A 14,202-nucleotide genomic window follows, 5' to 3' on the forward strand; every position below is an offset into this window, starting at 1 on the left:
GATTATATCAATGGCCTTACACTCTCTTTTTGGATTCTCTTTTGTATTGCTTGGGAGAGTACTAGGAGGAGTTTCAGTGTTTTTCTTACTCAGCTGGCCCACTTGTGCCTCCAAATTTCTAATGGAAGACCTTGTTTCACTCATGAAACTTAAAGTGGCCTTAGACAGATCAGAGACTATGTTTGCTAAGCTAGAGGGGCTCTGCTCAGAATTCTCTGTCTGTTGCTGAGAAGATGATGGAAAATGCTTGCTATTGCTAAGCCTATTTCTTCCACCATTATTAAAGCCTTGTTGAGGCTTTTGTTGATCCTTCCATGAGAAATTTGGATGATTTCTCCATGAGGAATTATAGGTGTTTCCATAAAGTTTACCCATGTAATTTACCTCTGCCATTGCAGAGTTCTCAGGATCATAAGCTTCTTCTGCGGAAGATGCCTCTTTAGTACTGTTGGATGCATTTTGCCATCCATTCAAACTTTGAGAAATCATGTTGACTTGCTGAGTCAACACTTTGTTCTGAGCCAATATGGCATTCAGAGCATCAATTTCAAGAACTCCCTTCCTCTGAGGCGTCCCATTACTCAGAATTCCTCTCAGAAGTGTACATGAATTGGTTATTTGTAACCATGTCAATGAGTTCTTGAGCTTCTGCATGCATTTTCTTTAGGTGAATGGATCCACCTGCAAAATAGTCCAGTGACATCTTAGAGAACTCAGATAGACCATAATAGAATATATCCAAAATGGTCCACTCTGAAAGCATGTCAGAAGGACACCTTTTGGTCATTTGCTTGTATCTTTTCCAAGCTTCATAGAGGGATTCACCATCTTTTTGTTTGAAGGTCTGAACATCCACTCCAAGCTTGCTCAGCTTTTGAGGAGGAAAGAACTTTGCCAAGAAGGCCGTGACCAGCTTATCCTAAGAGTCCAGTCTATCTTTAGGTTGTGAGTCCAACCATGTTCTAGCTATGTCTCTTACAACAAAAGGGAAAAGCATGAGCCTGTAGATTTCAGGATCTACTCCATTAGTCTTAACAGTCTCACAGATATGCAAGAACTCAGTTAAAAACTGGTAGGGATCTTCTGATGGAAGTCTATGAAACTTGCAGTTCTGTTGCATTAGAGCAACTAGTTGAGGTTTCAGCTCAAAATTGTTTGCTCCAATGGCCGGGATTGAGATGCTTCTTCCATCAAATTTAGAAGTAGGTGTAGTATAGTCACCAAGCATCCTCCTTGCATTATTATTTTTGGTTGCCATCTCCTCTTCCTTTTCAAAAATTCCTGTAAGGTTGTCTCTGGATTGTTGTAATTTAGCTTCTCTTAGTTTCCTCTTCAGAGTCCTTTCAGGTTCAGGATCTGCTTCAACAAGAATATTCTTGTCCTTACTCCTGCTCATATGAAAAAAGAAGGGAACAGAAAATAATAATAGGGATCCTCTTTACCACAGTAGAGAGATTCCTTTATGTTAGTAGAAGAAGAAAAGAATAGAAGAAGGAAAGGAGAAAAATTCGAACTCAGAGAGGAAGAGGGGGTTCGAATTTTAGGATGAAGAGAAGTACTAGTAATTAAATAAATAAATAGAAAGAGATGAGAGAGAGAGAATTTCGAAAATTAATTTTGAAAAAAGGGTTAGTGATTTTTGAAAATTAAGAGAAGAATTAAAATTAAAATTAAAATTTGAAACAATTAGTTAATTAAAAGAATTTTGAAAAAGAAGAAGGAATTTTCAAAAATTAGAGAGAGAAAAGTAGTTTGGTGGTTTTGAAAAAGATAAGAAATAGTGAAACAAACAAAAAGTCAATTAGTTAGTTGAAAAAGATTTGAAAATCAATTTTGAAAAGATAAGAAGTTGGAAAAGATTTTGAAATTGATTTTGAAAAAGATATTTTGAAAAGATATTATTGAAAAAGATATTTTGGAAAAAGATTTGATTTTTAAAATTAAAATTAATTACTTGACTAACAAGAAACTAAAAGATATGACTCTAGAATTTAAAGATTAAACCTTTCCTAACAAGAAAGTAACAAACTTCAAATTTTTTAATCAATCACATTAATTGTTAGTAAAGTTTTCGAAATTTTGAAATAAAGATAAGAAAAAGATTTTGAAAATAAATTTAAAAAAATTTTTGAAAATAATAAAAAAATAAAAAAGATTTGATTTTTTTTTTTTGAAAAAGATTTTGAAAAGATAGGATTTTTAAAATTGAAAATTTGACTTAACTTATAAGAAATAGCTAAGTTTTAAAAATTTTTGACTAAGTCAACTCAAATTTTCGAAAATTATGAGTAAAATAAGGAAAAGATATTTTTTTTATTTTTGAATTTTTAATGATGAGAGAGAAAAACACAAATATGACCCAAAACATGAAAATTTTGGATCAAAACCAATGATGCATGCAAGAACACTATGAATGCCAAGATGAACACCAAGAACACTTTGAAGATTAAGATGAACATCAAGACTTATTTTTGAAAAATTTTCAAGAAAAGAAAAACATGCAAGACACCAAACTTAGAAATTTTCAATGCTTAGACACTATGAATGCAAAAATGCATATGAGAAACAACAAAAAACACAAAACAAGAAAATATCAAGATCAAACAAGAAGACTTACCAAGAACAACTTAAAGATCATGAAGAACACCATGCATGAGTTTTCGAAAAATGCAAAAAATTTTAACAACATGCAATTGACACCAAACTTAAAAATTGACACAAGACTCAAACAAGAAACACAAAAATATTTTTGGTTTTTATGATTTTATTAAATTTTTTTGTATTTATTTTTTTCGAAAATTTATTTTTAGAAAAACGAAAACAAAGAAAAAATTTTTTGAAAAATTTTTGAAAACTTTTTGGAAAACAAAATAAGAAGAAAATTACCTAATCTGAGCAACAAGACGAACCGTCAGTTGTCCAAACTTTAACAATCCCAGAAACGGCACCAAAAACTTGGTGTTGTTGCTGGAATCTTGAATAATCGCTGGCTTCAAACTCAAACAATCCCCGGCAACGGCGCCAAAAACTTGATAGGCAAAATTGTGATTTACACTTTTATAACTCGAACCATTCTTAGTAATGACTCCAAAAACGTTGTGCACACTACTATGGTTCACTCACATTCTTCACAACTTCGCACAACTAACCAGCAAGTGCACTGGGTCGTCCAAGTAATAAACCTTACGTGAGTAAGGGTCGATTCCACGGAGATTGTTGGTATGAAGCAAGCTATGGTCATCTTGTAAATCTCAGTTAGGCGGATAATAAATGGTTATGGAGTTTTCAAAAATAAAGATAAATAAAGCATAAAGTAAAGATAGAGATATTTATGTAATTCATTGGTAGGAATTTCAAAAAAGTGTATAGAGATGCTGTGTCCCTTCTGAATCTCTGCTTTCCTACTGCTTTCATCCAATCCTTCTTACTCCTTTCCATGGCAAGCTGTATGTAGGGCATCACCGTTGTCAATGGCTACTTCCCATCCTCTCAGTAAAAATGGTCCAAATACTCTTGTCACAGCACGGCTAATCATCTGTCAGTTCTCGATCATGTCGGAATAGAATTCATTGATTCTTTTGCGTCTGTCACTACGCCCAACAATCGCGAGTTTGAAGCTCGTCACAGTCATTCAATCCCTGAATCCTACTCGGAATACCACAGACAAAGTTTAGACTTTCCGGATTCTCAAGAATACTGCCAATGGATTCTAGCTTATACCACGAAGACTCTGATCTCACGAAATGGAAGGCTCGGTTGTCAGGCGAGGGCAACAACATGTCGTGCATCAGGAATCCAAGAGATACACACTCTAGCTCTCGCTTGTAGAACGGAGGTGGTTGTCAGGCACGCGTTCATAGGGATGGATGATAATGAGTGTCACGGATCATCACATCCATCAGGTTAAAGTACGAGTGATATCTTAGAATAAAAATAAGCTTGAATTGAATAAAAGAACAATAGTAATTGCATTAATTCTCGAGGTACAACAGAGCTCCACACCTTAATCTATGGTGTGTAGAAACTTCACCGTTAAAAATACATAAGTGATGGTAGTCCAGGCATGGCCGAATGGCTAGCTCCCAAAATATGATCAAAGATGTAAAATCCCATATGAAATTACAATAGTAAAAAGTCCTATTTATACTAGACTAGCTACTAGGGTTACAAAGATAAGTAATTGATGTAGAAATTCACTTCCGGGGCCCACATAGTGTGTGCTTGGGCTGAGTTTGAGATTTACACGTGCAGAGGCTTCTCTTGGAGTTAAACGCCAAGTTGTAATGTGTTTTTGGCGTTTAACTCTAGTTCGTGACGTGTTCCTGGAGTTTTACTCCAGAAAGCAGCATGGAATTGGCGTTGAATGCCAGTTTGCGTCGTCTAAGCTCAAACAAAGTATGGACCATTATATATTGCTGGAAATCCCTGGATGTCTACTTTCCAATTCCGTTAAGAGCGCACCATTTGGAGTTCTGTAGCTCCAGAAAATCCATCTCGAGTGCAGGTAGGTCAGAATCCAACAACATCAGCAGTCCTTTGTCAGCCTCCTATCAGACTTTTGCTCAGGTCCCTCAATTTCAGCTAAAAAATACCTGAAATCATAAAAAAATACACAAACTCATAGTAAAGTCCAGAAATATAAATTTTGCATAAAAACTAATGAAAACATCCCTAAAAGTAGTTAGATCCTACTAAAAACTACCTAAAAACAATGCCAAAAAGCGTATAAATTATCCGCTCATCAGTCCCGTATTTGGTAGACCCGTTTATTTGGGAGCTAAGTACATGGGAGTCACTGCAAACTTCTAGTGTTTTTGCACCGACTTCCTTGGCCAGCGTCAATCCAGCTAAGAGGACTTTGTATTTGACTTGATTGTTGGAGATCAGAAACTCGTATCAAATGGATTGTTTGAGCTTTAATCGTGTTTTTAAGCTCAAATATGACCTCGTATTGTGATAGCTCAACTGATCAAGCGAGCATCCATCTTGCCAGGTCTGGCTTCTGCAGTACTTGTCTGACCGCCTAGTCAGTCTAGACCACGATGGGCTGGCTCTGGAAGTACTGCCGAAGGCATCAGGACGCTGTGAGTAGCACGTAGGCGAGCTTTTCGAGTCTAGAGTAGCACGTTTTCGCATTTTGGAGAACTTTGCTTATGAAGTATACTGGGTTTTGTGTATTTTGCTCATCTTCCCGGATTAGCGCCGCCGCTAGCGCTTCCTCTGTTATGGACAAGTAGAAATACAGTGTTTCTCCCATTCTAGACTTTAAGAGCATAGGAGGTTTTGCTAGCACCTTTTTGAAATACTGGAACGCTTCTTCGTATTCGGGTTCCCACTTAAAACTAATGCTCTTTTTCATGAGTTTAAAGAAGGGGATGGCCTTTTGAGCCGAGGCACTGAGGAACCGTGAAAGGGCAGCAAGTTGCTCAGTCAGCCTTTCGACGTCTTTGATGTTTGCCGGTTGCTCATCTCGAGGATAGCCCTACATTTTTCAGGTTTTTTCTACTCCTCCTTGTGTGATCATGAAGCCAAGAAATTTTCCGACTTCCATTTCGAAAACGCATTTCGTCGGGTTGAAGTGCATTCGGTGCTTCCGTAGAGAGCCTAGTATGAGTTTGAGGTCGTCAATGAGCTCGTCGCCTGTCTCTGTTTTAGCGACCATGTCGTCGATATAGACCTCTCGTTTGGTCCCCGAGAGGTCTTTGAAGATCTTTTGTGACAAGCCTTTGATATGTGGCCCACTGTTTTTTAGTCTGAAGGGCATGATTGTGTAGCAGTACGTGCCCTCGAAAGTCACAAAATCCGTTTTCTCCTCATCTGATTTGTGCATGGGTATTTGGTTGTAACTTGAGTAGGCATCCATGAAGCTAAGGTACTAATGTCCCGAAGCGGCGTCCACCAGTTCGTTGATGTTTGGGAGAGAAAAGGCATCTTTTGGACAATATTTGTTTAAGTCTGGGTAGTCTACGCACATTCGCCATTTACCGTTTACCTTTTTGACTAGTACTACATTGACTAGCCAGGTCATGTACAGTAATTCTCGGATGAAGCCTGCTTCGAACAAGCCTCTGACTTGCATCTTGACGTCAGTTGCTCGTTTTGTGGACATTTTTCTCCTTCTTGTCTGGGAAACCTATAGTCATGACCGTAGTGCACCGCATCTGGTTCCAAATGAAATTCATGAGCATACGACGTTGTGGAGCGCTACCACACTACTAATATCTTGAGTGTATTGAATGGGATGCAACTAACAGATTCAAGAGGCAGTTTGAACTTTAGCAGGAAGTCTTAGGAGAACTAATTTGTCTTTGCGATGCGCAAAACATAGTTCTGACAGGTCCCAAAAACAAGAATTGGATGGATGAGCATTCTAGATGGGTTATGATATGGACAAACAATTTCACATATTTTAATTGGTGATCCTCTCAAGCTCTCAGGTGGATGACTACATCAGATGGTACAATGATACATATGGTTGTTACCTGCGGTTGTCCCTTTGTGTTTTGCAGTGATAACCACACCCACACCCACACTCAGTGGTGGAATAATCTGTTCTACACCCAAGACCCCTCCAAGCAAGTGCAAGGGTCGGAACTACAACCACCTTGAGTTGTTCCGGGTTGGTTGTCTTTGAATTTGAGACATCAACATCCTACCACTTTTGAACAATGGGGAGAATGTCTTTTGATTCTGGCAAGGGTCATCGGGGGAGAAGAGTTGGTCATCGCAAAACTTTAGACACTAGTGGGAGTTTGTCATTTCGATCTGAATGTTGCTGAGAAAGATGATGAAGAGGTGTAGGAGAGGAGGACGTTGAAGATGATTCTTAGGGGGGAAGACGTTGACGTGAGCCTACTATGGGCAATGTATTGGCTATTGTCACTTAAAACATGAATTGTTGCTGCTAGATTAGTTTGAATTTATTATTGTTGTTGTTATTGACTCACACTATAGTGTATATTGTTGGATTTATTATTATTGTTGTTGTTATTGACTCAAGACTAAAGTGTACATATTGTTGGCAAGTAATTGATCCTTTAAACAATGGAAATAAAAATAATAAATAAAAATGACTAGGAGATTGAATTAGACATCGGGGGTTCAATTGGACTTGAAAAAGAGTGAATTATGAACCATCAGAATAAACAAAAATGGAGGACATCAGAATCTATCACATCCAAAAACTAATAGTCACTTATTAACGTTTCTAACCAAAATATTATTTTCTTCAGGTACTAGTTAGGTACTATTTACCCGACAATCCATCCCTTCAAGTTCATGATAACAAGATATGAAGAGAGAATATAACTATATCCCAAACGAAACACAACTAAAGTAGTTCTGCCATAATAGAAGCATACCCTATAAAGAATGTACACAATGATCCAGACGGTGAATACCAACTATTATTTTCTAACTGAAGGCTGAAGTCCCACTACAGATAATTGATGAGTCTCAACTTGCTGCGCCAAAAAGACCCCAGTCGTAAACCTTAAAGCTTGTTACAGCTAGTCTGAATACCTCCTCCATGGGAATACATCCAGCTTGTTCAGCTGGAACAGCCATGCCGGCACCAACTGTGCCTGCGCTTTCGCTAAATGGGCTGCAGGCAGAAAATAGAACTAAATAAGTGTCTTGCATAGTCATAGTTTCCACAAAATCAGTGCAATACAAAATATATATGTTAATTTTCTAGTTTGCGTTATAGTCTTAGTTCTAATGTTACTAAATTCAAAATGAATAAATTTCACTTTAACTAGATACAGAGCTAAAATGCTAATATACAGTAGAATTTTCCTAAGTGCTTATTGCTGTCAAAAGCATATTCCACATACTTTATAAGAATTGGCTCATATGCAGTGACAAGTACATCAGTATCAACTCCTTTAAGACGCAAATTTGCCAAATAAACCTGGGATAAAGAAAAGGAAAGGGATGATCCCAAGACCAATCAATGTAACAACAATGTCAAGCAAGTGTGCATAAAAAGTTTAAAACATGCCATTTGAAAACTTAACTTACTTTAATGATATTTTGTGCTTCCCTTCCTTGTCGTCCCTTAGAAATTGCCTATCATTAACTTTAGTGTAAGTATGAAGTAAAAATGAATATCATGGAGCACACTAATAGGTAATGAAAAAGGAGAGCCCCGCCGGGGGAGGGGGGGTTCAAGGAGGAGCTGAGAAGTATAAGAACAATTTCAGAATATTATAATACTAAAAAAAATTTCTATTGTTCCTGAATCTCTGAATATAATGGTTAGGAATATCCAAAAGATCCTCTGCTTTGATCTCCCAATTTCTCAAACTTTTTACTTCTCAGCTCTCATTCTATCTCTCAAATTCTTTACTAACTCACTCTATAATGCATATCCGAGGCCCTAGTCATAGGTTGAACACTTGGTAGAACCTAATAAGGCATCTAACATTCACAGATTAAAATCAACAATAGAAATAGACCGACCAAAAAGCAATTGTCACTCCCACAAAGAGAAGCCCAACACCTTGACAATACATGAATCCATAAAACAAATTTATAAGCTTAGATTTTAACAGCAATTGGTAACAAAAACAAAGTGATAAACATAAATGCAAGCAATTAGGGCAATGTTGTAGAAGTAGACGAGGCTAAAAAGCATGCTTAAGCAGTAAATAACCCCACTCCCATAGGGTCATAGCATCAACATACAGGACATGATATCACAACTAATTCTAGAGAGATAGGCAAAGAAACATGCTCATAATACTACAAAACTTTAAAAGTTTGTTCGACTGGGGGTTGAATAATTGAATGGATGGATTGCCACCAAGATGCTAAAATTTAAATGGGAGACACAATTTATCTCAAAAATGAGATAGAACAAGGCTGGAGCCTATAATTACTCAGGTAATCAAATAATATCTAGATTACAAAATACTAAACCGGTGGTTAATTTGATTAAATTTTGCAGTCATAACACTACATTTTCTCTTCAATATTTGGGAATGCCTAATACTAGCCCAATTAAATATATTATGTGCATTAATCCTTAGGCAATGACCAGGAAATGATTGCGTTAACACAGTTAAATTAAAAACAAGATAGAAACTTTACCATTTGCCCTATTGCAGATGTTACAATAGCAGGTGTGTTATTGTACATCAAACCTGGCGCTTCAAGGACTCCAGACTGTTCAATAACCTGAAATAATTTCAGGAGAAGTATGATCAAAGGATACAACAAACTTCTGCAACAAATATTACATTTAATGAACTAAGATAAAGGGAAGCCATTTTCTCTGATTGTGTTGGAAGATAATACTTCCAGACACACACAGAGTAATTAAAGTAGAAGCAGAGTTATAGCTCCATTAAATCATACCAATCATACATTGAAAGAATAAAAAGAGCAAATGCAACGTCATAGTAACTAGTAAGCAGAAATAAGTAATGAAATCCGCTAATCAGTGGCAATTAAATCTCCCAATACACAAAGAAAAAGTTTAGATGACATCAAAAATCATAACACTCAATATCTGTCAATCCATGTCAATTATAGAGTTTAAGTTAAGCAACTAAGCCAGCTAAGCACTCTCTTATGACTCCAATAGTATGGAAAAACAATAAAGAAAAATTCACAACATATTCAAATTCCCAGCACCATCCTCACACTCGAATAATGCACTTTACATGCATAGGATGAACATAACAGAATCTAATTTCCACAAAGCTTTCACACTTCATTAACCCTATACCATAAGAAGCAGAATGAAATAATGGCATACCACACTTCCTTCAGCATCCTGCTCATTAGCAAGGTCTTGAAGAAACCAGACAGCACTTCCATTATCAGCAACATCGTGCTTATATTCTAAAATCTCAAAGATCAAGCTCTCATCACGAGTAGCGTCTGCAAAAACCTCCTATTAAAATGAAGGTGCATAAACAAGTTAGTAAAGAATTAGATAGAATACTAGAATGGACAGTGTAATCAAAAGAGAAAGCATGACAAACCTGATGATCAGGGACTTGTCGAATGTCACTGACATCCTATAAGAAACAAGCCATAACTTTTAAGTTCAACAAAACTAAAGTCACACAAAGAACATGGACAGCATAAAAAGGTGTAGTATTAGTAACAGAAGTCACCAAATTTGCAATTGCAATAACAACAACAATACCACAACAACAAATTATGAATATTGCCTTTCAAAAATAATATCACTCACCTGGAATCTGTGAGGGAACAAGCTTGAGAGTTTGCCCCCAAACAGAGGTCGTTCATAAACAGCATCTTGAGGCATTGTTGATACCAGCGTAGATGACAAAAGAGTTCAACAGCACCACCACCACCCTAGTGCAAAAATCACAACCACCCACGTTAGCAATTCATACGAATCTAGTCCAGAGAACAAAGAACAAATCCATAATTTAATTTTTTTAAATTGTTATCATTCTTTTATTTGTTTAAAGATCATCTCTTTGGTTGAAACTGAAACAATCCCTTTTATTCAAAGTTCTAGGAATTTCAAGGCCATACTTGAACAAACGCTGTTTGAGTATGAATTGAGGAATGAAATGGAATTGAAGCCCAGTCAACTGCGTTGCATGGATACGGACTGCTAGGAATAAAGAAAACCGGAGTCCGGTTAACACTTACAAATTTCACTGTTTTAAGTTTTAACACAAGCGAACATAAATGTTATTAGCAGAACAAAACTCACATAACAAGCAATTGTAACAATTTTTAACCTGGCAATAACAAGTTAACAATAAATTCCAGAAACAAAGAATTGCACCCAAAAAAATGGAAGGAAAAAAAAAATCAGAATCTTACTTTCTGAGACGATGTTAAATTGGTTAGAGAAGGTTCCCCAACAGATTAATCACAGCAAGGAGGAATTAAATCGGTTGAAGTAAGAAATCGAAAGAAGAACTTGTAGAGAAAGTAGCGTCGCTACGCTAAGAAGGCCCTAGTTTGTTCCTTACTTCCTGCCATGCGTGTTCGGTTTCGGTTTTACACTTTCATTGTGCTAGCCGCACATTGCTTCAAATATAAGCGCTTTTTTTTTTTTCATGTTTGAAATCCAAATGATCTTGAAAAATGAAAACTATTTAGGGCCAATTTGGATAAGTGCATAAAAGTAATTTATTTTAATTTATAAAAAATTATAATGTTTAGTATAATTTTTAAAATTAAATTATAATTTTTTAAAAAATTATTTAAATATTTATAGAAAAATTTAAAAAAAATAAACACATAATAATATTTTATTATTTTTCTTTTAAAATAAGTACTTTTAAAATTAAAAAATTAAACACACAATAATTTATTTATAAGATATTTTTAATATATAAGTATTTATTATTTAAGCTCTTTTTTTAAAAAGAAAAAAAAAGAGCTTAATTAAGCTGTTTACGCAAACATGACCTAAGTATTAACTAGGGATGACAAATGGACCGAAATCCGTCGGGCTGGCCCGTGTAACCCGCTAAAAAAGGCAGGCTTGTCTGGAAATTTGAAACAGCCAAATTTAAAAAGCCCGCCTAACCCGCACTGCTTAATCCGTGGGCTTTGGCGGGCTTCAACAGGGCGGAACGGGCTTATCCGGCGGGCTAGGCGTCTTTTTGGTCGGGACCATTTTTTTCGAATTTCTATAATATTAATATATTATTGATCTACAAGAAGATGAAGATGATAATTTTAAGATGTTGTAAGTTATATTTTTGGATTATGTTTTATGTTTGATTGATTATAAACTTGAAGATATTTAATTATATATTTTGGACAATGTTTGTTTTGCTTTAGATAATGTTGGTTATATTAATTTGTTTTAAAAAACTTAGTTTATGATTATGTTTATCACATATTTATAATTATAAAGATTTTAATATTTGTAAATTTAGAAATTATAATTTTTTATGTCTTTAGAAATTATAAATTCATTGAAATGGTTGTGAAATTATATATATTGTTAACATTTAATGGTTTACAAAAAAAAATGAAATTTGGAGGGCTTGACCCGCCAACCTACCAGCCCGCCGTTAGGCGAAACGGGAGAGGAATTCAAAAATACCTCACTAGGTGGGGCAAGGCGGGCGGGCCAACTCGCCAGATGGCAAGCTTTTGGCAGGGCGGGCTTCCTTGTTTGGCTTATTGCCACCCTAGTATTAACCAAGATTTTGAAAACGAATCGGTCATCAAACCACTCTAGTTATTGATTTATTAGTTTAACTAATTCAACTGTGGTTCAACCAAAATAACTATTTTATAATAAATTAATAAAAAAATATAAATAAGTATACTAAAACGTAACCTTTGTTAAGCTTGTTGATATTTATAATATACTCCAACTTAGAATAGAAATGACAAGGGCTGAAGTCTTGATTTAGACTTCGATACCATGTCAATGACCGTTTCTCCTCCATGATTAAATTCTAGGAGAAAGTTTAAGATTTCTTAGATTCAAAAACTATTTGAAAAACTTGTACAAAATAAGAAAATCTACCTAAAATTGTCATTTATAAAATTCACAAACTTACTCATATTATAATGTACAAACTTACTCAGAACTAAATTTCAACTTAAAATATAATTCTTTTAAATACGCAAAACTAATACTTCTCTATGTATACATTTCTTGAATATTATATAATGACAGATCCACAATCTGAACTTAGGTTATGTTGATCCTACACTTGTCTACTTTATCATTGAATAGAACTGGAAACACAAAACAAAGTTATAGATATATTCTAATTTTTAAACCTACCAACCCAAATTTCAACACCTCTAAATTCTATGAGAAACTTAATTACTAATATGCAAGGTGAATTATTAGATTGTGATCCTCAAAATCTTAATAAAACAACACATAATTTTAACTCAGCAACATAAACCAAGATAATCACATATTGATCAGCACCATACCATAGTTCATCTTTATAAAGTTTTATTTTATCGTGGTCTATGCATTTATAAGCATATATGGATTTATTGTCAAAAATTGGAATTAATTCCAACATATCTTCAGAAATTAAATAAGAATTCATTGAAGTTATGTATGTCCTCCAAATTATCTCCATATTTATGCCACAGTGAAATTTATCTCACATATGCAATAGTTAGTACTTTAGCAGCTTCTTATGATTATTGCTCTTTAAAAAATCATTCTTCTTGTCTAGAATAATATCTATTTAAAAAATAATTTTTGTGTAAGAATGAGCAGTAAATTAGTAACACAGGCAATTCAATTTATCATCAAGCAGCAACCTAATAATAGAGTCATCCAAATTAAAATTTATCATCAAGCAATGAGCAAAGCCAGTCAACCAAGAACAAGCACTGAGAGCATTCGAGACATTACCTTCGGCGGGGGTAGTGAATAGAGATTCTAGGGAGAGCGACGGACGATAGGAAGATGGAGACGAACACTGGCGAGCTAGCGACGGATGATGGAAAGATAGTGACGAACATCGAACGGACTGACGACGGGCAAAGAACTGCTTTGGCGTAGGAGATGGAGATGCTGGCGTTGGGCGAATGAGGGGAGGGCCTTCGAACACGACGAACTAGGAGGATTGGCAAACGACCACGATGAACCTGGCAGCCATGGTGAGACGAACAGTGGCGCGATGGAGACTAGGATTTTCAAGGAAGAGCTGAGACTGAGCTGAGAGGGGAGAAAGGGGAGAGAATGGTTTCTGTGTTTCTCTCTTCAAAAACATTTTTTTCTTTTTTTTTTTTTAATGAAATATCAAAGCAGTAATACAGCACATCGTTTAAAGAAAATCTGCAAGGTCTTGGTTCGATTTAGCCGCCCGGCTTTGGTTCGGTTCAACGGTTTTGAGACGGTTTTTTCCTAAATAATTTTTCCCTTGGAACGAACCAATACTGTCATCAGTTTCTGGTAAAATCAATTCGATTTTCAAAATCATAATATTAACCATAGTTATTAAAATCATACCGAACTGACCGATTCGACTAGAAAACTGATGAACCGGACCATGTATCAGTTCGGTTTAGTGTATTGACCTCTTAAGAAAATAAACCGATTAAAATCGGTACGAACCGACACAAACCGGTCAAAATCGGAACGAACTTGAACCGAATCGGTCCGATCAATAAGCATAGTCAACAGTCAACCCCCACGCGTTGATAACATCATGCTGATGTCAGCGTGCGTGTTGGGAATTTTTTAAAATTGGAGTGTAAGGTGGGAGT

General features: G+C 35.8%; 1 protein-coding gene and 1 non-coding gene across 5 annotated transcripts; one reads left to right on the plus strand and one right to left on the minus strand.

Moving 5' to 3' along the window:
• Positions 1 to 757: 757 nt before the first annotated feature.
• LOC130984335 (small nucleolar RNA R71) lies at positions 758 to 865 on the plus strand. The gene has a single exon (XR_009088277.1). It is a non-coding gene; the product is annotated as a small nucleolar RNA R71 (small nucleolar RNA).
• Positions 866 to 7,122: 6,257 nt separating this feature from the next.
• On the minus strand, positions 7,123 to 11,034 carry LOC130979583 (uncharacterized). Of its 4 annotated transcripts, none has more exons than XM_057903044.1 (9): positions 10,816 to 11,031; positions 10,519 to 10,597; positions 10,208 to 10,332; positions 9,993 to 10,028; positions 9,764 to 9,901; positions 9,094 to 9,180; positions 8,023 to 8,070; positions 7,836 to 7,912; positions 7,123 to 7,603 (listed from the first exon to the last, which is right to left on the minus strand). In XM_057903044.1, exons 3-9 carry the CDS (start codon positions 10,280 to 10,282, stop codon positions 7,456 to 7,458), a joined length of 609 nt encoding a protein of 202 aa, XP_057759027.1. In that variant the 5' UTR covers positions 10,283 to 10,332; positions 10,519 to 10,597; positions 10,816 to 11,031; the 3' UTR covers positions 7,123 to 7,455. The 4 variants fall into 4 exon arrangements, with proteins under 4 accessions (XP_057759027.1, XP_057759028.1, XP_057759029.1 ...); XM_057903045.1 differs by having other exon boundaries at positions 10,519 to 10,600; positions 10,816 to 11,026; XM_057903046.1 differs by having other exon boundaries at positions 10,519 to 10,646; positions 10,816 to 11,026.
• Between the last annotated feature and the right edge of the window lie 3,168 nt (positions 11,035 to 14,202).

This window comes from Arachis stenosperma, chromosome 5 (genome assembly GCF_014773155.1).
Source record: "Arachis stenosperma cultivar V10309 chromosome 5, arast.V10309.gnm1.PFL2, whole genome shotgun sequence".
Lineage (NCBI taxonomy): Eukaryota > Viridiplantae > Streptophyta > Magnoliopsida > Fabales > Fabaceae > Arachis > Arachis stenosperma.